Genomic DNA, 27704 nt, shown 5'->3' on the forward strand with positions numbered 1-27704 from the left:
TCCCACATGCAGGGAACAGCAGTCGATCTTTTAATTTCAATGTTGAGGAAGCGAAAGAAGAGAGTGAGAAAGACGGGAAGGGGAAATAAGACTTACCGCCGTCTCGCCGAGCATCGCCCCTTTCCATACTCTCCATATCCGGGACATGAACCGGGCTGGAAGATTTTACAGGAGGTCAAGGCACGTATACACTACACACCTCGCCCAGAAGGCTGTTATCCTTCCCGTATTGCTAGTATAATATTTTCCCTCTTCCATCCGTACGTAAAGAATGTACGAGTTTATATTGGGTATATTGTTCATAAACTCCTTTTGGATATTTAAGTTGAGCCCTCCTCTTCCACCATCACTCGCTTGCCTCTTGATGGCCCCCAAAATCCAGGCGTTCTCTCTGAATACTCATTCTCCTCATCCTGAGGTCCTCTCATATTTTGCCATTTTCTTTTCTTTTTTCCTTTCATTCCTCCCCATCTTGCCCTTCAGTTCGACTCCCAATGCATACCCGGAGCCTCTTCAAGGCCGTCCTCTCCGGCCTGGCCTTGGGAGGCAGCGTCTTCGCTGAGCCCCTCCCCGACAGTGCCAGGGTAGAACCGCTTGAACCTAGGCAGACGATCACCCCTGGCGGCAAGCCATGTGGCGAGCATGGCCCTACCAATAGGCGGTGCTGGAAGAACAACTGGACGATTGACAAAGAGAATGAGATTGACCCTCCTCCGGCGTTTGTAAGTTTGAATCCCCATCATCCCCGTCATCCCCTTCTTGGCGCTGATGGGCGTACTTGGGGATTGCTAACGTGTTCTTTACTTTCATTTTGGTAGAACAATAGGGTTTATGACTTCTATATCACTAATGAGACCGATTGGATCGGCCCCGACGGCGTGCGGAAGCATGCCATGCTTGTTAATGGTAAGTTTGGAGACACGCCGACACGCGCCTCGTGGCTCTGATCCTGTCTACTTCCATCCGTGTTTTGGAACCCTGAAAGGCCCATAATCGGTTGGACCGGTTTTGGACCTTGCTTGCTTCCTTCTCTTTGGGGTTGGGCTTGGGGATCACGGAACCTCATTAGGCTAACTCTAAATCCCCCCCTAGGACAATATCCCGGACCAACAATTGTAGCTGGTAAGGGCGCCTTTCTGTCATTTTCAGACCCTGCTCTTATCCCAACCCACTTTCTGCCCTCCGGCTTAATGTGGGCAATATATGAGACCCCGACAATGCAGGCAAACACTGGGATTGGGGAAACGGCGGCCTTGTAACCCGACCCGTGTTGCCTATCTTGGGAAACGGATTTCTGACGATTTTACGACAAATTTAGATTGGGGTGACTACATCGTCGTCAACGTGCATAATATGTTGCAAGACAACGGGTAAGTTGGTTTCTATTCTCGCTCTCGCTTTCTCACGACCAGCCATTCGCCTACCTCTGTTCTTGTTGTTGTTATCTTGTCTTCTGGTTTGCAGTCCTCCTAATTCCAACCCAGGCCGTGTGTTGGCTGCAGTTTCCCTTTTTTTTTTTTTTTTTTTTTTTTTTTCAGTGCCCTACTAGGCGCAGAGTCCTGCCTTGTTTTGTCGAGAATCGGGGGATCTTGTAGGTGGTCTCTTTGGCGGCTAAAAAGCTAACCTTTCTCGTTTTTTCTTTTCTCTTCCCGCAGTACCTCGATCCATTGGCACGGCATCAGGCAGATTGGGGAAAGTGACCAAGACGGAGCAAATGGAGTGACGGAATGTCCCATTCCACCGGGCGCAAGCAAGACGTACTCGTTCCATGTGGTTCAATACGGAAACTCTTGGTAAGTTGAGTTCCAATTTTTTTTTTTTTTTTTTTTTTTTTTTTTTTTTTTCTTTCAAAGACGGAAAGATGGTGCAGTGGCCCATTTCAGGCGAAGCTAATCCAGGCTCGCGGAAACAGGTGGCACAGCCATTACTCTGGACAATATGGTAATGGTGTTTTCGGAGCGATGATTGTAAATGGCCCTGCAGTGGAAAATTACGATATCGATCTTGGCCCATGTAAGTTTGGAAAACCCCAAAGTGTCCAGAATCAACTTATTACTCCAGAGGATGTTGCCCATCTAACGCGGCAGACAACTTGTAGACGTCATCAACGACTACTACCATGACACGGCCGACAACCTCGGACGAGCAGCCGAGATCTCCGGCCCGCCAGACAGCCAGAACATTCTCTTCCGCGGCAAGAATGTCCACCACGCGGACCCGTCCAAGGGCGCGTACGACCGCATCAAGCTGACGCCCGGCAAGACTCACCGGCTCCGTCTCATCAACACGAGTGTGGACAACTCCATAACCGTCAGCCTCGTAGGCCACACGATGAAGATCATCCAGGCGGATCTCGTCGTCACAGAGCCTACCGTGCGTGACCGGATCTTCTTAGCCGTTGGCCAGCGGTACGACGTCATCATCGAGGCGAACCAGCCCGTCGACAACTACTGGTTCAACGTGACGATGGAAGCGCGCAACAACTGCGGTCGAACGCAGAATCCCTTTCCCGCAGCCATTTTCTCATACGAAGGTGCCGACGACGACGCGTTGCCGACGGACCAGGGCGTGTCCTTCGCAGCCGCGTGCGAGAATGAGAAGGACCTCGTGCCTTACCTCGAGAGGCACCTCGACCCCAACGACTTCGACCCCGGCGAGCTCCGCGTCGATCTCGAGCAGCCCGTTGTCGACTTCCGCGGCAAAGTGTTCCGATGGGAAATCAACGACGTGGACATCGAGATCGAGTGGGACCATCCCATCCTCGAATACATCTACGAGAGCGACAACGCGTGGAAGCCCAAGCACAACATTATCGAGATCCCACACGCCGATGTCTGGACGTACTGGATCATCCAGAACAACTTCATCCTGCCGCATCCGATCCACCTGCACGGCCATGACTTCCTCGTCCTGGGCAAGGGCGAAGGTCGGTTCGATCGCGACCAGCACTTTTCGCAGCTCAAGTTCGATAACCCGCCGAGGAGGGACGTCGAGCAGATGCCCGGGAGCGGATGGATGGTCATTGCCTTTTACACGGATAATCCAGGGGCTTGGTTGTTGCATTGTCATATCGGGTGGCATGTGAGCCAGGGGTTCGGGATGCAGTTCTTGGAGAGGAAGAGCGATATCCCGCAGTTGATGCATTTGAATCAGATGGTGCCGAATTGTAATGCTTGGAGGGAGTATGCGCCGAAGAGTCCGTGGTTGCCCATGTTGGATTCGGGGTTGAGACAGAGGAGGCGGTGGGTGTGGTAATTGCGAGGAGAATGGCATTATGGGAGGTTCTTCTTTCTCCCCTTCTTTTCTGTTTCCTATATTTCTCTTTCTCTTTACTCTTATTTCATTGTTGAGCTGATGCCTGCTCTGATGTCTATTTCTTAAACATGTTGTTTACCACGCTTTCATCAAGGCGATGAAGGTGTTAGCAAGGCGGAAAAGCATAGTCTAATGACTCTCTATTATCAATATACTTTCCAACCATGAATAGTGAAATCTATCCATGCACCTATAGCGATGGGAATCCCTAGCTGTCTACAGCTTCTGGCAATAGTTGTTAAGGCAAGGCTGGGGGCATCTGATTGTGACACCCTCCGATACAGTCTACTGGATGTATCACACTCAGGCTTGATTGCCAAGAGCACAGGCAATCGTTTGGCCAACACTTCTTACCTCCCTCACTTCCATGTGGCCTGCAGAAGGCCAGGATGGGCAATCAGATCCTCATACTCATGCAAACAAAGACTTCTTTAATTACACATATCTACATGCATCTCCATATTACCATGGCCTGATACGGACTCGAATCAGCCTTCGTTCTGACACTGGCATCTGACCGCCCCCAACCCGGAACAGGGAGAAATGTATCTCAATTCTAGGCAAAAGTGAAAAGGAAACATGAAGTGGAAATACTCCCGTTGGCTCTCAATGAGATATTTTTGTGCGGCATACGCTGAGACGCAGAAGCTGAACGGCACGAGATATTACATGCCGCTGGGAGCAAACCGTTTCTCCCGAGAAATAAGTCATGGCCATATAAGGCGGTTTCTAATTATACATCTCGACGCGGCACATTTGAGCTACGGACGGGTATATTTGATTTTTGGTTTTCATCGCACGTCCTGTTCTCGGGTTCATGATCCGGTACGTCGTTTTACCACGAGCGCAATGCTGTTTTTAGAAAAATGGGTTCCAAAAATTGCGTCCTGGTTGCTTGGATGATGATCTAGACCAGAGATAAGGGTGACGCAGACGGGTGGCATTGGAGACTGCTTCGGTTCTTGTCCGTTGGGATGGGTAATTGGGCTGGGGTGTTCAGCCGGAAGCGAGCTCGGCGAGGGGGGGAAGAGGATGGAGAGGCTTTTTCCTGGTTTAGTTTGGTTTATTGATGAAGTTATTGAGTAGCTCGTCTTTGATATGTTTTGGTATGATCTTGAGCGTCCTGGTCGTGTCGTGTCTGTTATGATGTCGTTTCCCGCGAAGATATCGTGATTCATTCCTTGCCCGGGGTGTGTGTCATGGGACATCGTGGAAAGCGGGAACGTAATGACGACCTGTGTCTAAAGTATGCTTTTATTACAGCAGGGAAGTGACCTTGATGGGAAGGATATGCGATGCTCCTAGCTTTGTGGCCGTGGCTCAGTTAGATTGCAGATGGAAGTGGCGTTGGTCAACCCGGGAGCTGAACCGTCTTGGACAAGAGAGGAAGTGGGGATATTGAATCTCATAAGACGGGGTGAGGATGGCTCCTGGTCCCTTCTTGTCGAGGCTATGGTGACCAAGGAGACTGGAGATCTGACCGGGATGCACGAAGAGAAGAGAGGCTCTCTATCCTCTTCCGAAGGCGCGAGACTGAAGAGCACGTCCATGGAGCATCAGCATCAATTCTAGTAATGTAAACCGCAGAAAAACTTGATGATATTCATAGCTTTAAAAAGTAATTCGTAAAATAAACTCAAACACCTAAGCAAATGCCTGACTCGCCGTCTATGTCTATGGTCCCAACCCAAAGCCAAAACCTATTCAACGCCCAAGCAAAAATGAAGCCTCATCTCGTCTTTCTCAATCATAATACCATCATACCCATAAACTCCTCATCATGGCCTCGTCTTCTTCTTCTTCTTCCCCTTACCCTCCTCAACCAAATCCCTCACGGACACTCTCTCATCCGCCTTCTTCTTTTCCTCTCCCATCACCTCCAAAACAGCAGGATCGAAAACCTCCAGCACATCCCTCTTCACATCCGCCAGCCGATCCTCATCCATACCCCCCGCCCCACCGCTGCGCCTGCCCTCGCGTGACAGGTAAAGCGGCGCAAAGTACCCATGCGTATCGGGCTCGTGCTGCTGAAACACGAGTGTAGGGACGCGCTTGCCCCCACTCTTCTTCGTGATAGGTTTAATCTCGGTGGTGATTTCGGCGGTCCGCGGTGGACGGCCATGCGCAGCTTCTATGTCTCGGCGCTTGGAAGCCCAGCGTTTGGAGAGGACGCAGTAGAGGGTGAGGATGAGAACGAAGAAGAGAGTTATAGCGAGGATGACGGTGAATACTATGATGGCGACGGAGGGGTTGGTGCTGGTGGTTATGATTGTGGTTTCTTGGTTGTTGGAGTCGTTGGTGTTTGTGTCGTCTTGCCTTGGGAGGAGGATGTTGGAGTTTTCGGGAACTGTTGGTATCCTTGGGAGGCGCATTGTGTTTGCAGGTGAGGCAGCGGTTTGCTACCGAGTGGGCATTGATGCTGTGGGAAAGAGGCCTGAGGGTTTTCAGACTTGCTGCGGTGCTTGTCTCGCGTAAAGTTGAAAATATCGCCGACAGAACGAATGTTTCCGGTCTTAATCCCACCAGGAATCCTTCAAACGAGAGAAGGAACCGGGATCTCGGCAAAGAGGCAATAAAAGTAAAACAGTCGAGCAATGGGGGAAAACGATTAAAAGAACGAGCACCCAGCGGTTATACGAACGAAGGTGACCTAAAGGACGAGATCCAAGAGGGGAAACCCGAGGGAGCAAAGGATGCGCAAACGAGGGGCTTCACGAAATGGTCAGTCTATATACCAATTCTCTAATCACTCCCAACACCCAAATGCATCCGCATGAACGACGAAGGCGAATGTGATATAGAGCAAGGGCTATTGCAGCCGAATGATGCACACAGCCTCTCGCTATAAACAGCCGGGCTGGCAAAATGATGTTTTGAAGCTTGATCGACTTCGCCTGGGATGAACACCTGCCACGAGCAAAAGACGATAGGGAGGAAAAAAACGGAGCGGTGCGCGAAGGAGGACTTCCCACCTTTGAACCATCGAGCCGGAGATACTCCATGGTCGAATGAACCCTTCTCCCATAAACTGCCATGGAATGGTTCGTCGAAGAAAGCGTTTGCACCATTTCTTTCCACTCTACTTGCCCGGACTCACCTTTGGTTCGAGATCTGCGCCGGGATAATAGGAGGAAAGTTGGGATAAAATGACACGTTCCGTCTTATTTTTCTCTTCCCATTTTTTGTGTTCCTCGAGCGGAGATTTCCATTTCCTGGCGATCATTACCTTTCATTTTCCTTCCTTTCAAAGCTAACAAGACAGAAGAAAAGGGGGGAATGGGATGAACTATCAGTGGAGGGTGGAGTACGATGGTCGGCTTCATCTTCGTCATCTCGAAGCTGCTTCGTCTCTGAGCTCGGCGGATGAAAGTGCCAGCAGAAACAAAGGATCTCCAACGCTTGTGGAAATTTTGCCTATAACCGCTTGACAGAACCGCCTTGGAAGCCGACGAACCACCTGCGATCTCTTCTGCCACTATTGCGGCGGTTGCTTTCCGATGCAACACTGCGTGGCCGATCGACGCGTGAACTAGACGGCATCTTGCAGGAGTTCTTGCGGCGGTGTCGAAGGAGGTGTGCCCGGCGTGCGTGTTTGGGGAAAGAGAAAAGGTCGGAGCCACTAAACTGCATGATACATCGCCGAGATCTTGGTGAAAGTCTGGTCTCATGGAAGACGTCAGATGCCATCTAGCCCTCAGTATTCCGTATTCCGGTTTTGATACCCGCAGAGGCAGACCGTGGCCTAATTCCCGGCCCGCAAGATACCTCAGTTCCGATTCCGGCTTCAGGTCGGTCCAATTACAGGTCTCACGGCTTATTGGACAGGAGTAAGTCGGCACCCGTCCGAAGAGTACAACAAGTAATCATCAATCCGGAAATGTCATTGAATAAATGGATTGGTTCAGGTTAGTCTCCGGTCCCGAATTCTTTAAAGTGTGCTAGGCATGAACTGAACGAGATCGGATGGAACTGGATTGATGGATTGGAACAGATTGTATGGAGTTCATGTGATGGATCAATTCGAGACTCCGTCGATCTGCCTCGGTATTCACGATTAAGATCGATTGGTGGCTCTCGGCCCTAATGATGGGTCGTGCTCGTGCTTTAACTTGTGGTTTGTGGTTGATGATTGCCCGGACAAACGCGGCAGTGTTTTGGGCTGCGATGCGAAAAGGGGAAGGAGCCCCGACGCTAAGAGCCTGATTGGAATTGTTAGCCGCCATACGATATATTTACTACTTCCTTAACATTTATTAACATTATTGCTCTCATTCCCAGCCTCATCTCAGGAAATTGCGTGTCGAATCGAATCGATCTACCAAAACACGACGACAACCCTGAAAACCCCCAGAAACACAGTTCAGTCAACAACGCTCAACATCACATCGACACCGGAATACTTTCGCCGCCGGGGACGACTGGGATCTCCACTCATTCCACTCAAGGCTAAATCAATTCTTTCGCGAAAATACTGCCAAAATCCTCTGGATCGAAGGCCGTCAAATCCGAGACAAGACCAGCCACCAGCCGCATCAATTGATCTCACCGCAACGTTGATCACTCCCAAAGTCTCATTCTCACTCCCATCTCACACTCATCCCGCCCATACCACCCACCCCCACTCATTCACCCCGTTCATCCCATCTCATCCGCCGCCATGTCTCTCCAGGTGTCCATCGGGCACTTCTCCCTCACAGTCCCCGCCCAACCACTGACGGCCTCGTCCTTCGCCCCTTTCGGCGACGTCATCGAAAACCCCCGTCGGAACCTCCAGCTGCCCGTCCCCGTGCCCAACTCCCCCATTCTCTCTTCCCTCCCCTTCGATGCCGTGCCCGCCAACCAAGGCACCGCCATCAAGTACCAGAACGTGTCACGCCCGCGGGACCTCTACTCCCAGGCCCCCAGCAGAGTCCCGGCCGACCTGGCCATCGACCTGTTTGTTTGCAGATCGCGACCGTTGCATCCCGTTTCCGCGTCTGCGTCGTCCGTGCGGGATGCCATCCGGGATGCTGAGGAGGAAAAGAAGAGGAGGAGGAGTCGGGAAAGAGGGGAGGTGATGGATGCTCATACCCAGACCCAGACGGGGGAGCGTTCTACTCGCGTGCATGACCACCAGGACCAGCAGCCGCAGCATGCGAGGTCTAATGATCTTCCTACCTTTTCTACGCATGATCCTGACGATATTACCCTTGCCGAGGAGTTCGATGTTTCTACTTCTACTTCGTCTTCGTCTTCATCGTCTTCTTCTTCTGCTGTGGGCAAGGCCAACATTCCCAAGCATCTGGTCAGTAGTGAATATCGGGCACCGGCGGTCTACCTACCCCAGCCGAGGAAAACTCATCTATTCCCCGTCACCATCCTCGAAAGGCACCCCTACACGACGCAAACTTTCATCCCCCTCTCTTCCCCCCGCCGAAAGGCCGCCTACCTCATCATCGTGGCCCCGACGCTCCACCACTCCCCCATCTACGCCGCCATGCCCACCCCGACCGGCCGCGATCTCCCTGGCCCGGGGTTGCCCGATCTCGAGAAGTTGCAGGCCTTCGTCGCGTCGGGAGACCAGGCCGTCACGTACGGTGCCGGAACGTGGCATGCGCCTATGGTGGTTTTGGGGAGGCCGGAGGATAAGGTCGACTTTGTGGTTGTGCAGTTTGCGAATGGCGTTGGGAGGGAGGATTGCCAGGAGGTGGTGTTGCAGTCGGAGGCTCCTATTGGAGGGGGCTTGAATGTTGAGATCGAAGGTGATTTGGAAGGCGAGGACGACAGGAGGGTTTGGTCGAAGTTGTAATGGAGAGAGGAACGGATCAGAATGGGAATGCTGTCGAGAGGAAGGCCGGAAATTGAGGATAAGTGATCTACAGGTGTTTCGATTATTATAAGCTTGGGAACATATCAGTCTGTCCTTTCCTCGGTTCGGGTCTTGCCTCATCGCTAATGTAAAGATACCTGTGTTGGATACTCAGACTGGAACAGAAGATGGAGATCATGAATAGAATTTGGCTTTCCTTCCCTCTTTGCCCAACTCCAAGTTCTCATGTGGTACATGAAGAGATGCCAGTTCCCCGGTCCAGGTGAATCAGGTCCACACCTACAATGTATTGATTGACAATCTGCAAACAAAACACACATGTACACACCTCTTTCTAAGTAGAGCATACAAACAGACTCGCTCCCTTACTCCAGGTCTACTTGTAAATTACTGTCTCCTCATCATCAACTGCTTCCTTCCAAATAGGGTACACAGCCAGACTCACTCTCTTACTCCAGATCTACTTGTAAATTACTATCTCCCCTATCCCCAACCGTTGCTGCCTCCTTCCAAGTTGAGTACACCAACAAACTCACTCTCTGACTCTAGATATACTTGTGAATTGCTATCTCTACTATCCTCTGATCTCCAGCCACCCCTACATCCACCCCTACATACTGATATCACACGTTGCAAACAAAATATAAAGATATATATACTACCTCCTTCCGAGTCAAGTACATCAACAAACTCACTCTCTTACTCCGGGTCCACTCATGATTTACTTCTTTGACTATCCGTCGATCGCCAGCCACCCCCGTCAATCTCTATCACAAGCTGCAAACAACATATACAAAAGACACCCTACCTCCTTCCAACTACAGAATACAAACTAACTCACTCTCCTACTCCAGGTCCACATACAACTTACTACTTTCACCATCCCCTGATCAGAAGCCACCTTTACATCTCTCTATCACAAGCTACAAACAACACATGCATATAGACTCCATCATTCCTTCCAACTACAGTACACAATCCAATTCACTCTCTCACTCCAGGCCCACTTACAATTTGCTACTATTACTATACCCTAATCACAAGCCACCTCTACATCTCTCTATCACAAGCTACAAACAACACAGGTATATAGACTCCATCCTTCCTTCCAACTAGAGTATACAAGCCAACTCACCTTCCTACTCTAGGTCCACCTAGGATTCACCATCTCTGTCATCCCCGATCACCACCCGCCTCCCCACATCTATATAAAGGCCCATCCTCTCCCGCGAACCATCACCTTCAAACTCTCCCTCCTACACATCCACCCAAGTTTCCAAATCTCCCACATCCTCCCCCAACTTCCTCCTCCCACTCCCCCTCCCACTAAAACCTAGATCGTTAGAGCCGGACTCTGACTTCTATCTTCTCCCTTCTGGCTTTGTAGGTCTTTCTTATATATATGTAGTTTGGGCAATGTCGCTATCTAAGACTTTCTCCAGACTTTGTCTCTTCTCTTTTACTCCAGCACTCTATATATAATATGCTTTTCCTCTAAGAATCCTGGCAGAGTTGCCAGCCTTGCTTTCAAGTTACCCAACCCCATTTGATAGCAAGCTGGTATTCACTAGACATGTACCCTCCTTGGAGAGTCTAGGCCAAAGCCCCTCGGCACTATTGCTCACCAAGCCCTGCATGAAGATAGGTCTTTGACTATACTCAGGATCCCAAACCCACGAAGGCGACAAGCGGAAGGCGACGTGAGCTTCAAACTCTGTGGAGCTGTTGACTCTCTATGAACATTCGGCTTGTATCTTTTCTGAGAATACTAGGTCCTGGTTTATAGTCCTCGACGTTAGAATCGAAACCGCAGTCGACGTTCGAGAATGCCAGCATTCGACCAGTTCCTTGCGACAATCCACCTGGAGGCGACCTCGGCATTCGGCCTGCTCGTCATCCTTGGGGCTGTTTAAAGGTCCTTCCCACGCGCCTCTCGAGCCTCACTGGAAGCGCCATGCGGATCGGTAAGTCTGTCCCTCTGGAGAGATATCCAAGCTGGCCATCATCATCAAGCTAACTATCTGAAAACCAGACTCCTCATTTACGCGACGAAGCGAGAGACACAAGCTCCAACGGAAGTTCTCCCAGCGGCCGGTTCGAAAAGCACTTCGCCATACGGCAAATCTACCACGAGCTGAATCGAGATCTTATGCCGGAACAAGTCATCGGCTCTCGAAAATCGGAGTGTCCTACAGTTGCAGTGGGACTTAATCAGAATTGTGTGTTTCAATGGCTACGGCAGGAGATGCGAGTTCCATTATACACGAGGTACAACCTCGAGCTCGAAGAAACACTCGGATCCATCCACTGGGACATGGAAAACGGCCTCGCGTGCCAGTTCACTCTCAGACGGCGGCATTCGATGTCCCTTTCTTGCCAACGATACCACCGAGCCGAAATGGTTTCTCTTCGCTTCCCACGAAAGGCTACTTAGCTGGCTCTGCATACGAATGAGGATCACTGCTGGGGATGGGGGAAGGCAACACGAGTAGGAAGCCTACCCCCAGGGGTGGTTTCTCCCCTACCCTCGAGGCAGATCGCCCCAAGTCTGGTATACAGAGAATCTCATCTCTTCTCCTCTTTTGTTTGTCTCCGGTTCAGCCTACATCCACAACTGTTTCGCGGGTTTCATCTCCCACTTGATTCCACTGAGGGTCTCTTCCCCGATCTATCTTCGTCGGCTCCAGTTTCTGTTCGTGCTGGGAATTAACGAAAGGAACGCCCTGGCTCGGAAGACCAGTGGAAGGGGATCATACGCCCCAGGAGGTCAAAAATGCCCCGTCGAAGAATCACTTCGAAGAATGAGGGGAGATCCGAGGCTGGAGCAGACGCGCTTCAAGAGGGAGTGTCAAGTTTCTGGTATACTTGTGCTCCAGGACTGTTGCCTTTCTCTTTTGTCCAATTAGAGCAGAGGACATGGAACTTTGAGGGTATGCTCTTCGGCACTGGTCAACTTTCAGTCAACTTTTTCTTAACCTATCATCCTCCACTGGGCTGGGCGACACCTCCAGAGGTGATCCGACAAATCCATCGTTCTTTCGCCAATGATGCTACCATCTTGCTATCATACTGTATGTACAAGGAAGAAAGCATCTTTCAGCTCCAACCCTAGATCTTCTGTCAAAAGCCAGGTATGCTAACATTGTGGACATTGTTCTCTGCAGACCTAGGACCGCGAACACGAAGAACAATCACAACCGCACCGCCCTCTCACTGGCAGCAGGGAACGGCCATGACAAAATAACCAAGCAACGGCTTCTTATTGTCGGCATCACCATCCAAGAGCAATTTGATTCCTAGCCTTTAGGCTGGGTCTTACCACCAGAGCTCATGGGCCAATCGGTTCTTATATATACGCTACCGCACTTTTAAATGGGGCGCAGGTTGTTTCCCTGTTTTAGGAATGTATCGACGTCAGAGGACTCGTGCATCCTCGCAAACTTACTACACAAAGCACCTGGAAGTCTGCCTCCTCCCCCTCCAGGTGGCAGCGGACGACGACGATGGCCTCCCTGGGTGCTTACTGGTTCTTCGTACAGCAATCCCATCGTTCTCTATTAAGGGGTACGGAAGCGCTTGGTGGGCCTTTGTCCTCTTAAAGAGCTATCAGGTGGCGTCACGATTCTGGGTAATCGCCAGGATGACAAGAGCCATGCAACACATCCTAAAATCTACATCCGACGCCGTCGGTGGAAGGGAGAATTTCCTGAGAGCGAGTTCATCTGTTTTCCAACAGATGCTTGAACCCCTCGATCGTGGACTGGCAGGGAAAACTTGGTACCGATAGACTTACGACTTGACTGGGCGCAAATTGAAGGTATCGTGGGGATTCAGTACCAATGGACGTGTTTCCCCTCTGCTTCCTGGCTTGGTTGCGGTCTTCTCATCATCAGATCCTGGGAAAGTATACACAAGCCTCCTCGGATCCCCCTTGTTGGGGATAATTTCAGGGGGCGCGTCGTACCGAAAACCATCATGGTCAGCCTTCCAACTTGAAAAGTCTACGTCTGTGAAGGGTATGGGAGCAGTTCACCGGAGGTTTCATGCCCCGCAATTTTTCTTGGTTTAAGGTTGTGCGTGCCATATCCAACCCCGCCCATCATCATCATATCGAATCTCGGCATCCAACCATATCTCACTTCCACCATCACGATGCGGTCCGCGGCAGATCTCGGCCTTGGAGAGAGGCTGTCCCCATGATACACCTCGGGCCTCTCAAGCTTGTCCGGCCGGATACGCTATATTAGCGCCGTTCACACGAGAGACTTGGACGCTGGTTCTGTCATCTGCCCTCAGCTCTTCGGACTGCGCCTAGCGTAATGAGGCGGCTCCACAAGGATGTTTTCGACCAGGATTCGAGGGCTGTATCCGACAAGAGCTTTCAAGGAAACCTCTTCATCGGACCACTCGACAAATCTTGGAACATCCCAGATCATCAGACGGTCGAGAAACCGTTCAATTGGGTTCCCCAGTATCTTCCCTCTGGTTTTCGCATGGGGGCTGGTGTAGGGGTTATCTTCTATAGTTCCCTCTCATCTACCACTTGACTACTGGAGCACCGGCGATTAACAGCTGTGCTGTTCTTTAATCCATGTCATGTAAGTCGCATCTTTCTCTCAGATCCTTATCCTAACCTCTACTAACTGCAATGTGCTTCCCCAAACAAGGCCGATATGTTGTTTTACCAAATCCCCCAAAAAACCCATCGAAACCTCAACAGTCACCCGAATGGTTGATCAACCACCATAGGGAAGGCATTTTCAGCTATAACTGGACAGGGGGCACACCTCAAAAAGGTGGCGAGCGATTCCACGTCCTCATCTTCTACCACGACATGGGCCGGCACTGGACCCTTGGTATCTGGGACAATCAAAATAGCGAGCTATACCATTGGGATGCTTACGACGACAACAGACCAAGCCCGTGCAGCCTAAAATAATCTGACAAGTCTTTTAAAACCACTTTAACGATTCGTTTTCCCGTTGTTCCGGGGATGAAATATGTAACAGATCCCCTCAAACCAAGGGATAAGAGACGGGGTCAGCCGACAGAGCGGTCCGCCCCGACCCCTGGTGTATTCTGGAGACTAGTTCAGTGCTCACAGCTACTAGCACTGCGGATTTCTTTTATAGAGTGTTCTTTTTCTATATACCCGTCGACTGAGATGCGTATTCGAAGGGTAACTGCACGATTAAAACTAAGACGCTGCGCTTAGTGAGCTGCACTTTTCCACATATTCTCTACCATGGCCCACTCCAAAGCACCCGATCAAAGGCCCGCGGGATTACGTTCCCTAAGAACAACCAATGGGACCTAATTAAAATAGTGTTCGGGTTGTTCGAACTCGGCCCTCAACGTTCTGGTCGGGAACCGGCCGAGGAACCCAATGGGCGCTGCCCGGAAACGAGAATCGCAACCGAGAGGCGATTGGGACCACATCAATCGGTGTGGCTTGGCCCTGTCTCGTCGATTCCATCCTCGAAGCCGTCGGTCGATGGCAGCTTCTACCGAAGACACCACTAACACCAGCAAATGGATGTCACTTCAGAATATATACGTACGATCTCTTGGGACGTTCCCACCATTGTCGGAGAAGGGCCTTTCGTCACGATGGACTCTTATAACGAGACCGTGGATTCGAGACCATAGGAAGGAAGTACAAGCTCCTTGTCGACTGTGTTCGCGTTCTCGGAATGTAAAGCCGTGTCCCGATGCTCTGTGACTCGCGGCATGTCCGAGATGCTTTTCCACCGGTCGGTAGTGCCTCGGCGAAGTTTTCATTGCTACTCACACCGCAGCCGAAGCCGCGACCGGTCTCCCTCACTTCTGTCTGAAAGCGGAGCAGGGATCCGAGAACAGTCACAAAGCGCATGCGGGTGCGTTACGGGGGCTGTTATCTATATACCTTTCTAATCACAGCCTACTTGCTCAATTGGAGAGAGATACGCAGTCCCGTAAAACTGCTCCTGATTACATTCCGCCGCTGTATCTTCGAAAACCGTCCTCACAAGTCCTTCGCGTCTAAGTTCTTACGCAAGATTTGTTCTGCGGTCGGCCTGGCATACTCAACGAGAACCGTTTCCCTCGCTGGTCCGAGGACCACGGATTCTTCGCTGTTGCAGTGGCCTAAGAGTCGAGCAATTCCTTGAGAAAGTTCTTTCAGGAAAATGGACCTATGGCACCAGAACCAACTATGGGAAAGAAACTATCGACATCGAGCCCCGATGGGTAGCATGTGGTGACTTCCCACTGGGGAATTGGGATGTCGCGCAGGTCTGCTCGGCCATCGCTCAGCCGACAAGCTTTCGAACCTTTGTCGAATGGTACAAGTCGCTTGCAGCAACCAGCTGTGTCAAGCCTTTGACTTTGACACGGCGCTTCAACACTGGCAAGACCGCCTGAAACTGTTGTGTACGTCCAAAAGCCACAGGTATAACTGATCCTGAGGACGAAAAGCTTGTCTGGTCAAGGAGACCAAGGAAGGATGGAATGGCCGCGAGAGACGCCATATTGCCGCGGAAATATCGCTTCCATATGATGGGTAACACTCGTCGCCAATCTGAACAGATCCCGGGAGTAACTGGACCAGGCATGGGGTGCACAGGCTAGCGAAGACCTTTCCTTCCTGACAGGGGAATGGCGAGGATTGCGATTTGGATGGACGGGTGCCCCTGCGCCGTTTCCCGCCGTTCCCGCTGAATGACAGAACATTCAGTCTGCTTATGAGCTTTCGCGGTCGTCGGTACACCAAGGTGTCTGGACTGGTTTTCTTCCCTCGCGGGCGTGTTGTTTGGCGGAGTCATTCATTAGGAAGAAATCCTCCTCGACCTCTTCTCTAGGAGTTGCTCTCTGCAGCCAGAGAGTCGGTTATCGCGTTTACCGGACTCCTACGCCATGGGAGTAGTCAGTTTTGAATGCTGCTGAGCCACGCAGAACAGCGAATATCCATTTAAGCGGGAAAGGCTTGAAGGTACAGCAGATATAGCCTCCGTCCTAAATGAGACTAGAAAGCCTCCCACAGATCCGTCCTTCATTCCATAAAAAGGGCTTTCCAGCTTGTCTCGCCATACTCGGGACGGAAGTCAACTTCAATGTTTCTCCTCGCAGGAAGGTGGCACTGCTCGCATCCGTTCGGTTTGTTCATCGCGATGCCATGCGCCGAAAACAAGGACAGCCTTTGACTTAGTCGGCATAACAAGGGCCGTTAGGTCCACCTCCGGTCGTCGCCGCTCGGAAGGATAAGTTCCGGGCCGCGGGAATTCACCTTTGGTTCCATGGGCTGGCGACCTTGGTTACGAGTATCTGCTGTCAAACTGCAGTACAAGGCGAATCCGAATGCTTCAACGGTCTCCTGTGTCAAGCTCGGCGAGCGACACGACATAGGTTATTTTTCCCTTTTGGTTCTTCGATATATTTCCCTGGCCGGTTGAAAACAGCAACAAGGAGCCGTCCAATAACTCAGCTTTGTGATGGAATAGACACACGGCGGATCATTCCATATATCATCAAGAGAGGCAACCTTGCGCCTAGCCATGTCGCAATCCAGCTCCACAACATCCCTTCAACCTAGGCTTTAACCTCTGCGCTGAAGATGTGGGGATCTTAGTAGCTCTGGGCAGAATCCGTCACTTGCAGCCTCTTGCGAATCAAAAGGTTGAATCTTTTTTTGAACAAAAGACAAACAATAAAGACATCCTTACTTTCTTTATCCTCTTCAGTGCTTACGAGCCATGTTGGACTACTGCAGCCTCCTAAGCAAGATACGATAACAGTACAGCCAGTGCCCAAGGGGCAATCGAGAGGCTTACTTGGGCCCCTACACGTTGCTAGGGTTCTCGGGGATTGGTAAATCCATTGCAATTTAGCTGGTGGTAGTGAAACATGTCGAATGCCCGCCATGTACTTGAATCCTTGCTGGAGGGTGTGGTTTATGGGAGCGTTTTGACTTATTGCAAATACTCCCATCCCTCTTCTTGTATGTTGGGGATAGAGATCCCAGTTGGGCACAGGATTGTTCGGGCCACGGGCACACCACGGACAAGATCCTCATGCCGAGCCTTTGCGCAACCGAGAGATACGAGATTTTGAGTTCCTTCGCAGGAGTTCATTTCTCACTGACGCAAGTTCTGGCCGCCCAAGTTGAACCTCGATCTCTCTGTGGCCTCTGGATGAGATCTTAGAGCGTTCTGTCCGTGAGACTCGGACGGTTGTGTTGACAAGCATCGCCCACAAAAGCCACAGTAGTGTCTTTGCGATACCTTGAGAACGACAAGTTCCCCCTTTTGGCTGGGGATGAACAACTGTACCCTTGCAAAAGGGGGGCTCCCGATGGCACTATTTCCTAGAACGAGATGCATGCTGTATGTGGAGTTTTTGGGCATGAATCCAGTACGAGACCGCGCGAACCCCAATTTCAACGGGGTTGAGGACCTCCCAACGGAGAAAGGTACAGCAACCCGGACAATGCCCAAGCCATGCGGCTAATCGCCTACTTAAAATCTCGCCGGTTAAAACCCCCAGCCCTCATAATCCCTGGTGGAAAACCCATGACTTGGGCGCTGTACGGCCTCTTATCCGCAGCGATTATGTTAACGCTAGGGAACCAGGGTGTGGGCGCTGTAAGTTTAATCTCCAGGCCCTACAGCAAAGCTTTAACGCCACCTACTAGATCCGTGCTGCTTCTATATCTAACAGCGTCGAGTTCCCAGCGCAACTTCGCCGACTTTCTAAAGAGCTTCAGCATCCGCAGTAGGTCCACAGAGGCCTTCCTAGCCAGCATCTCTTCGAAACACCTAGCAGACGCTCGACGGGATTTCCTGCCCTACCGTACCAGACTTCTACCTTTGGTCGACAGTATGACGGAGGACTTCTATGACCCCTAAGACAGAGGCTCTGAACTCAAATGTCGGCGACAAAGCCCGGTGTTTTGCGAATCGCTTCGCATGTAGCACCGACATCGCAACTTTTGCACAAACCTATCCACTGAAAGTGGCAAGAAACATTTGTTCTTACGACTACCCACGCGGGGTTAGTTCTGACGGAGACTCCAGTGTCGCCAATCTCTTACAAAACCATGGATTCCGCCAATATTCAATCTCCCAGATGAGTGTACAAGGCTGTATATTTCGTTGTTATTTTCTTGTCTGTCACCGCCGCAACTGCACAGGCGGCGTACTAGGCGAGGTTCGCCGAAACCCTTCGGGTCTGGCTGTGTGTGACTCGAAGCACTCTTTTCCTATATGTATTCTACCCTACTACCCCTTCAATACTCTATTCATTCTAACTTACTGGGGTAGAAGGAGAGCCCGTTTGCGTCAAGCCTTCCACGGCTCTTCGCCGAGGACACGGCGTTGGCCCTGACTTTCGGGCTACCTCCCTCGGAGCTTATAGATGACACCGCTGATGGGGAGCGCTCGAGCGACGCTAACTATTGAGATGCCCGGCTGCTGGCTCCAGCAGCTTGGGATGATGCTGGCATGACTGTCTATTGATCTCATATTGAAGATCCGACGCCCTCGCGCAGATGGCATAAACTCAGCAGCACGGAACCGAGCCATTCCAGCCACGGATGCTGTCGGCGCGGATACGGTATTCAATAGCCCTTACTTTCTGAAGTTCGACAAGGGTTTGCGGGTAGCACGTCGACGGGTAGATGCTGCTTGGAGTGCCTTGATTGAGGATGTGGCGCCGCCAACCAGCGCCCTGCACACACGAAAGAAGGACTTCCAGCCAGGGGTGCGGAAAACGACTTAGAAATCAGATCGGGGAAAAGGTCCATGAAACGAGGATGGATCACATCACGACTCTCTTGGGTCCGTATGTAAGGACCCAAAGGCGAGGGCTTTCACGAAGCGGGGGTCCCTGAAAGCGTCTCCAACCGCCCATCGTATCCGAAGGGCCGGACGACGGCTAGAACTTGCGGTACGTTTCGCTGTCCCCTTGGTGGCCTCCCTGTAGGCTTTCGTCGTTCTGTCGGCGATACGAGACAATTCAGTCTACATACCCTCGAGTTCTACGGCAGAGTCAAAGGTGTTGGCGGCCCGGCTGGGTGGCTGCTAGCTGCTGCCGAACCTCGAACCAAGTCAGCATCATTCGTCCGTTTCCCTCCCAGGAAATTCCTTTCCTTCTCAACAACGTTCGCTCCCACAAAAGGGACAGATATGGAAGACACTATTTAGTCCACAATGAGATTTATCCCCCATGAAACGGAGCAAACTGTATTACTCCATATTATACATATCGATCTACAGGAACACTACTACCTGGGTTAACCAAAGGTTCTATGGGAGTAAGATGAACGTGGCCAGCATCATGATGTCAAAAGATACTCTGGCCTTCATTGTAATGATTATAGGCAATGATGCTATTGCAATTTGGCAAATAGAAGTTTGACACCCTTCCCAGTATCCAAGCAAGAACTAGGCGGGACTTCTTACATTAAGGAAGGCCACGCTCCGATTGTGAGGGCACTCTTTCTTACGATTTTCACTATCCGATCCCTCTTAAGCAAGAACAAAGACCAACTTAGATCTCTGCCGGCTATCCTGCCTGACAAAGCTTGGATCATCCATCTTTTGCACCCCTCCTATACTGGCATCTGTACAATAGAGGGCTTACTATCCTACGAGGCCGACATCTTTTTTGTCGATCTCGTCTGGTTGTCTAAGCTTGGCTTCACAGACGGCGACGACCGAGTAGCGGCAGCCATGGCTCGTGTCAAATCGTCAGAGCCGCAGACTTCACTAACAGCCGAAACAAGGGTACCAATTGGAATGCCTGTCGCGATTGGCATTGCAAGCCGGCGCCTCAGCAAAGGATGGCTCTCCTGTTCCCTGTGACTCCGACGATGAGTGGCCAATCCGGTTTGGCGTCAAACGAGGTTTCGCTGCGTAATGAGCTGCTATCTATTCCCACGGATGATACGTCTCCTAGCGGAGGGTAGTAACATAATCGTTGAGACTGCGGCGAAGGCTGGGGGCGTTGTCCGTGCCAAGCGCCTAGACATTGTAGCGGTTTACCCCAAGTGTATCCGAGGCTGTGAAAGGGGAGAATGAAGTATGAACTCCTCCTCTTCTTCTCCACGAATGGTTCTGCCTTCTACATCGTGGAGACTGTTTCTAATGAGGCTCGAGAACGGGGTCAACATCACATTTAAAATCCAGTTGCCCAACACTGGGAATATAATCGAAGAATCAGTCATGAAGCTTACAGAAGCCCATGCCCGCCGACAAGCTCGGCCCTCAATTTGCCCCGAAGCCCGGAGCCGGTACAGGCAATGGCACCGAATTGCCGGAACCGCTTTTGCCGGTCTCAGACCGGTGCGTGCGTGGTGTGTTCTTTTTCACTTCGCGACGGTATTCTTACAATCGATGCGATGCATATACTGGAAGAATTGGTCCCTGGGCTTGCAGAAGGGACGTCGATCAATGGTATATATTTGGGACGTTTTTAGACCCGGCCCTGATTGGGAGGCGATGTCTCTCCTCTTGCCATACCAGATCTTGCGTTATTTCCAAGCCAGGATCATTGATATATATCAAGATAGACTGACCTGCCTCAACTTAAGTCACATTCGTATGTATAGTAGTGGCCTTAGGACAACAGGCACATTCGGGCGGTCGTGGTGGTCGTTCAAAGGCTCAGAGCTCCACTGGCCCACGTATTCAAACGATTCCCCGACGATTTTCTCACATTCAAAGGAGTTCATCGAAAGGTGCAGTAAGGTTACCAATCCCCTGACTCCCAAGACGCCTATATCAGTCTCCCGCCCCACCCCCTTCAGCAGAGTGGACGTTCATGGACCGTGTTCCGATGCGGAGATGTCCCCTCCCCCTTTTCTTGACACTCCCGCTCCTGCCCCTCACCCCAGGATCACCTCTTCGACTCTCTCCAGGCGTCTCGATAACGGATGACATTGACCTCATGGTCGGCGCCGGGCTGCCTGTCTCCCCCTAAGTCCCCGTCACTGGCCCCTGCCATGTCCGTTGCCTCTCCGTTGGGGCAGTGTTTCTCAACAGCCGACTCACTCTGGTGCCGAACATCAGGGACTGCCAAGTTGGAGGGCTCGAGTCTAGTAGGTCAGTTGGAACTGCCTCCGCCCCTCCCCAATGGTCGCCCTGAATCCATCAGCCACTACTACAGGTCGAACCCGGCTCCATTGCGAGCAGTGAGAACAGAGAAAATACATTCAAACAGAAGCCTTCGATGATCAGTGACGTTGCAGAGAACGAGGACAAACTGAAAGTGCTTGAAATCCTGGCGGAGAGGTTACAGACAGTAAGTAAGAATAGGCAACGAAGTGGTCATAGATGGTGAGCTTCTCAATGCACGGGGACGGCGGCTGACGGTTTCATGTAGCAGAATCAGAAGCTCAGGGGCCAGATCAAACGGCGACGGCGGATAGTATTAACACGACACCGTCTGGTTGAACATGGAACGATACGAAGCTCTTTCGCCCGCGTCGTACTAGACGAAGTACATTTGGCAAAAAAAAGAGAGGGCACCGTTGTCAGCTACCTACGGAGAGAGTCGTTTGCGGCAGTCCACATGGTATCAGCGACACCGATGTCGAATGACCTGAACGATCTACTAAACCACTTGCATCTTTTGTGGGGCCGATTCGGAAGCAATGTCTCGATATAGACGGTCGAGTAACGATGGGTCTTTGGCCCAAACCAACGCTAGAGCAGCAACCGGGCTCCGGCTCTGGATTTTAAATACCAAGCTGTTCAAGGCCGCTATCAGGACTAGCACCATCATCGACTGAGGAGTTCAGTCACAAGGTCGTCAGGCCATCCTACGTCTTATACAAAGACGAAGGACTATGAAGACGCCACTTGTCCTACCCGACGGTACTACCGTCTTCCCTGGAACGTCCGTACCCCCCTGCGCCCTATTTGCCGGCGAAGGATGGTATTTCTCCCCCGATAACTCTGATGGGGGTTGGTCAATATTTTTTGCACCGGGACGCCTCGACCTCGACCTCGATGGAGATGCTAATTCTCCAATCACTCGGGCCTGCTCCGGAGTCCAACTAGACCGTATATATACATTGAGCAAAAGGGCTCCCCAACAAACTCTTGAAGGACGTTGCGGAGAAGTGCCAATTCCTGTGACAAGAGCCCTTTGATGCGACCGAACTGATCTTACGAAAGCTCAAGGAAGATGCGAAGAAGGTCAAAGCTCGGTCAACTTGGTTCCGGATGGTCAACCGGGACGATATCGCCCTTTGGGTATTCGTTTACGTCCTATAGGGATCGTATTCGGGTGGCGTCCCTTCGATATATGAAGCATGGGCGTTGGAATTTCTACTGAGCACAAAGCTCCCAACGAAGCAGTTATATATCTTACCGCCACATGCCTATAAAGTATGCCTCCCAGAAGCTGTGACGAAAGGAGGCTCTCTAGTGAGTACCACAAGTCAAGCTTCTCGGGATAGGGCTAGATGGTACCTCTTTTTCGTCTGGGCGATCCAAACAAGACCACCGACTCCAGCATCTAATTCTGAATCTGATTCTAAGGCGCGAGTCGAGGGTTTATCTCGCCAGTGATCGATACGTTCAGTATCCCTAAAGTCTCCAACTATTGCGGCTTTGGCTTCTCCTTTCTGGTATATAAAGCCGTGTATTCATCAGTGGCTTCCAAGATTGGGCATTTCCCCATCCGACAGTTGGTAACCGCCTTATTTCATGTTTTCCGACTGGACCAACTGTGGGAGGGCATATCGTCTGCTTCGATGTCAAAAGCCTAGAGCACTCCGCTCTGGTATTTTACCATCACACAGTTTGAGACGCCACTCTTACGTGGCTCCCGTGTAGTCGGCGATAGCCAGCATTTCCGGGAAGGCGATGCACTCTCGAGACTAGATGCGCGAGTAGTGCGATTCTGTCGCTCTCGGACGGTACGGATATACGCTCTCAAGCACAAGATTACACAAGATTTCCGTTTTCCAACCATTATTTCGTCACAATCTTATCGGCGTTGACGAAGAGACTAGCTTCGTTGACACTCGTCGATGCCGCCGTCAGCGAAGGCACAACCCATCTCGCTCCCGACAACCACAATACCGCGACTTCCCCAAACAATCAAAGCCGCGGAAACGAGTTCTCCTCGAAGAAGTTGACAATGCGGCGACTTCTGACACGACCCCGGAGTGGATCCGCCATGGCAAACACCCGCTTCTTGGCGAGCACTCCGGCCCCTGAGGGCAAGCATTGGGCCAGAACTTGGCGGTTCTACTCTTTTACCACGGCATGTGGTGTCTCCCAGACCCTCCTGGATGCGGACAAAGCAGAGTACATGATCACATCGGACACGAGGTCCGATGGCTGCTTGGACGACATGATGACCTGTGAAATGAATACGGCCATTCGAGAACATCAAAGCAACGGACCTAATCCTCGCCCTGTCCTACAGAAGGTTCAAAGCACTGCAAAATCGGCAAGACTCTAGGGCTCATCGGGTCAAGGAGACCTGGGATCTGAGGAAAGGGTCCGGCAGTCCGGCTTGCGTGTCACTCTCAAGAACTCCCCGCACTTGTTTCGATTGTCCCGGTTCTCCAGAGATATCATAGATGTCACAACCTCCCCGGGCTCCGTGGAAATCGAGTAACGGGTCAACTCGGATCCGAAGGCTCATTGTCGATCATAAAGTTGTTTGCTGAGATCTCGATGAACTTAGCCTTCCGAGTGCCAACAACACAAGGCGGCGCGAAGAAGACGATATACAAGCAACCTTGTCCAATGTATCAACTTACAATGGGACGAGGAAGATGCTACCATATCTAAGGTGAACCAAACCGAGCGAGCCATTCTCGAACCCACCTCTCGTTGGTGTTGATTGGGGAGAGTTCAGTACCGTCTGGAAATGGCAGAGTTATGGCTGACAAGTAAGGAGGCCATCGAACTGTGGAATTCTAGACAGAGGGTATCAACACAGTCGTCACAACCATTACATGCATTAACTTCACATATCCCGCGGGGATGGGGACCGAAATTGCGAGATGGCAGAGAGCGAGGCTGGCCGGAAGGGCGATATTTTTTTTTTTTTTTTTTTTTTTTTTTTTTTTTTACCGGTGGGCTGGCTGGAGGCCTGACTGGTGTATAATCGTCCTGGGAAATTGTACCATCGACGTGGCCACGAGATGATTCTCGCCCAGATGGTCGTGGAGCCAAAGAGATATCTTGATTTGCCTTCATTTTCAGCAAAGGAGAACTCCGCTGCATCGACCGACCTGGAAAGCAATGGGCCACTAACCTGGCCTTTCGGTGAGTGATCTCTTCACACCGCGGGCGTGGCCTCGAGCCGGGAGCGCGGCCGGATTGCGGCTCCTCCCTTGTTGCCCAACCACGCGTTCGACGAATGAAAACCTCAAACCTGCAGCCTTGTCGCATTCCCAACAGTCGTACCGGACAAGGCGCCCAATCAGGGCAAGACTCGACAGGACCTGCGGTTTGTTCTAGGCATCTACTATACTTCATTCATCGAGCCATCAGAGTTGCCTAGTGTATCATCGATCAATGAACGCATAAAATGCCGACTCCAACATCTTTTCTCTCGCAGTCCCTGCGATGCTTCACACCTCGTTTTTGACGTCTTTCTCTTTCATTTAGAACTCAAAGTGTGACACTCATCTGCGCAACCAAAATGTCGCTACACCCCGTCGATCAAGATAGCGATAATGAATCCTACCACTCTCTCCGCTTCCTTTACCCCAATTTCGAGGCGGAAGATCCCGAACATTACCACCCAGGGGGCTTCCATCCCGTTCATCTCGGCGACACTTACTATGGCGGTCGCTACAGGATCGTGCACAAGCTCGGTGCCGGCGGCTTTTCGACCGTCTGGCTAGCACGAGACGAGTGTGACAGGAAGTGGGTGGCTTTGAAGTTTGTTGCTGCAAAGCATTCTTCATCGATTAGCGACAAGTCTCTTCGTGTTCTAAGCAGCCAGGTTGCCGTCTCAAACCGTGCCCGAGGACCCGCAACGTTCATGTCCGAACTTGGGCGGTTTACTTTCGAGGGCCCAAATGGTCGCCATCTGTGTCTAGTTTTGCCCGTTTTTGGCCCATCTGCTTCGGAGTTGTCGACCCTCTTTTCATGTAGGCTAAAACCGTGGCTCGCTCGAAAGGTTGGATATCAAGCTGCAAAAGCCCTTGCCGATCTCCACGCGCAGGGTATTTGCCACGGAGGTATGCTCCGGACCCCCCTAAGGCAAAACTTGAACCATTCTTAATGTTTACTCGCTAACTTATCTTAGATGTCACCACCGGGAATATTCTATTCACCCTACAGGGTTTCGACCACCTTAACGAAGCCGGAGTTTACCGTCTCTTTGGACCGCCGGTAACTCAACAGCTTGAACTGGAGTCCGGTGAACCGACCGGTCCGGAGGCACCTCGATATCTCGTCAAAGCACTTGACTTTCTCTCCCTGGACTTCAACTTTATCAGCAGTAACACAATACTCGTTGACTTTGACCAGTCTTTTCCAATTTCCTCTCCTCCCAAAAAGATGCTGGGCACACCTGCCGAGTTTCTTGCCCCCGAAGTTGCTGTCGGCTTGCCGCCCAGTCCCGCTAGCGATGTCTGGGCTCTGGGGTGCTTTCTATTCCGGCTCCGAGGTGGTCTTAGCCCATTTTCCGCCTTCGAAGTCGATTGCCCGGTCGAGTTGGTGAGGATTGTCGAGCAAACCCTAGGAGATAGGCCCGCTGAGTGGGGAGATACCCTCTGGGACGACTTTGGATATCCGACGAAGAACCCAAGAAAGGGAAGGCATGTCGCGAAATTGGATGAGAAGCGGTCCTTGAGGGATCTCGTCTACAAGATATGGGACGATCAGCCAGAGGGCAATGTCGTCAACACAGGCGTGCCTGGATGTCAGAAACGGCTCTACATAAGCGAAGACAACGAACCGTTCCCGCCTTGTTTTGGGAACATGATATGGAAGCCCACGGCTGTTAAAGTGGATAATGTCTATATCTACGGCTTCGATGACGAGTCGGACGCAATGTTGGATGCGATGCCGAAGATCGCGGAGCACGAGGCCGCCTTGCTCTACGACCTGCTGTCTAAGATATTCGTTTATGATGCGAAGCAGCGGCCGACTGCCAAGGAGATTCTTGATCATTCTTGGTTTCACAGCACCACATCACCACGAACTACGCCGACGTGAGATAGCACTATTCTCATAAATTGGCATCGGCCTTCCTCCGACGATCTACTAGAACTCAGGGAGCCCATTGCCGCGTCACCTACTCAACCCACCGCACCTGCTGTGGGGTAGATTCGGTTCCGAAGTCGCAATCCCGTTCGACAGAGAAATCGCTGGCCTGTACGACCCTCGCTACGACCCCGGACAGGATACTAACCGACTCGACGGACGTGTCACCATGGGTGGTGGCCCAAGGAGACATTGGAGCAGCAACCGGGCTCCTTGACACTAACGCTTGAAGCCCTCAAGCAGGTGTTCGAAGAGTCTAGGGGCGACATCCGGCTGCGGATCGTTAACCCGCGCCTCTTCAAGACTGCCATACGTCGACTCGCTCCACCCTCCACAGAGGAGTTTAGAAGAAAGATCGTTCGGCCAACCTTTCGTCTCATCCAACGCAGAAGAACGATGAAAACCCCGTTGACATTGTCGGACGGAGCGACAGTGTTCCCGGGGACGGTCGTCCCTCCATGTACGATTACGATCGAAGACTTGCCGTCTAGAGAGCCCCTCAGGGGAGACATCTCTGCAATTTGTCAACCACAGAGGAAACGGCTGGGCCTAGGGTCGAATTCCGGATCCAGTGTTTACACAGAAGCCAGGCACTGATGTGCCCCACCGCACATTAACCTGGCGGCATACTCGAACGGACCTAGACCTTCACTGTGCGTTCGTTGGTTCGATGAAGAGCCAGGACTGGCCTCCTCTCACGCCGATGGCAGGGCAATGTGGAAGTCCTCGTCGGCTACGTACCTGGTTCCCGGCGCCGTCAGGCCGCTGCCACCAACGACCTCGCTCTGTTCATCGGAGACATCTTACTAGCTGGACGGGTAGCCCATGAGGCCATCTTTTCAATGGACTGCGCAAGAGCAGGCGCCCGTCACCACCATCAATGAAGATTTGAAGCTGCAAAGAAACCGAGGATTTTCAAGAGTCCCTACCGACTAGGGTAGAGCTTCTAATATGCTTGTTTTTGCATCATTTAACCAGTGACTTCTCGGTCCATCGACAAACCGTCGGCAATGGCAGACGAGTGCCCGTCCTCGATGGAGCCTCACACTAGTTCGGTTCGTGGTCGCACCGAGAGGATATGCAATTGATTCAACGGTCCTGCACACGAGCTCGATTCCTATCCTCGTACTTCACATTCCATGCGATGGACGATAGCGGAGGAAAAGGGCATGGTTCGAGTCTCGAGCTTTCATCGAATGCCACTAAGAAGGACGGCGACTCATCTTAAGTCATAGGTGCGTGTCCCTAGAAAGGATCTGGAAGCAGGACGTGATGGCTTTAAGCTTCTGAATTCTGAACTGCCGTGAGAGGTCGCGTGGTCTTCCGCACGCCGGGGGTGACTTTGGACCATCTCTTTCTGG

At 51.6% G+C, this 27704-nt stretch overlaps 2 protein-coding genes and 2 pseudogenes across 2 annotated transcripts; 3 read left to right on the forward strand and 1 right to left on the reverse strand.

The window, feature by feature from the left end:
* Positions 1-494: 494 nt before the first annotated feature.
* SAPIO_CDS2597 (uncharacterized protein) lies at positions 495-3255 on the forward strand (the record flags this gene model as incomplete). Its single annotated transcript, XM_016785575.1, has 7 exons — positions 495-722; positions 819-906; positions 1093-1122; positions 1319-1370; positions 1656-1793; positions 1913-2013; positions 2099-3255. 7 exons carry the CDS (start codon positions 495-497, stop codon positions 3253-3255), a joined length of 1794 nt encoding a protein of 597 aa, XP_016644951.1.
* Positions 3256-5093: 1838 nt separating this feature from the next.
* On the reverse strand, positions 5094-5687 carry SAPIO_CDS2598 (annotated as a pseudogene; the record flags this gene model as incomplete).
* Positions 5688-7972: 2285 nt separating this feature from the next.
* Positions 7973-9103, forward strand: SAPIO_CDS2599 (annotated as a pseudogene; the record flags this gene model as incomplete).
* Positions 9104-24769: 15666 nt separating this feature from the next.
* SAPIO_CDS2600 (putative Protein kinase) lies at positions 24770-26295 on the forward strand (the record flags this gene model as incomplete). Its single annotated transcript, XM_016785576.1, has 2 exons — positions 24770-25313; positions 25382-26295. The coding sequence occupies 2 exons, from the start codon at positions 24770-24772 to the stop codon at positions 26293-26295; spliced, it is 1458 nt and encodes a 485-aa protein (XP_016644952.1).
* Between the last annotated feature and the right edge of the window lie 1409 nt (positions 26296-27704).

This window comes from Scedosporium apiospermum, assembly GCF_000732125.1.
Source record: "Scedosporium apiospermum strain IHEM 14462 chromosome Unknown SEQ_SAPIO_0086, whole genome shotgun sequence".
NCBI classification, from domain to species: domain Eukaryota; kingdom Fungi; phylum Ascomycota; class Sordariomycetes; order Microascales; family Microascaceae; genus Scedosporium; species Scedosporium apiospermum.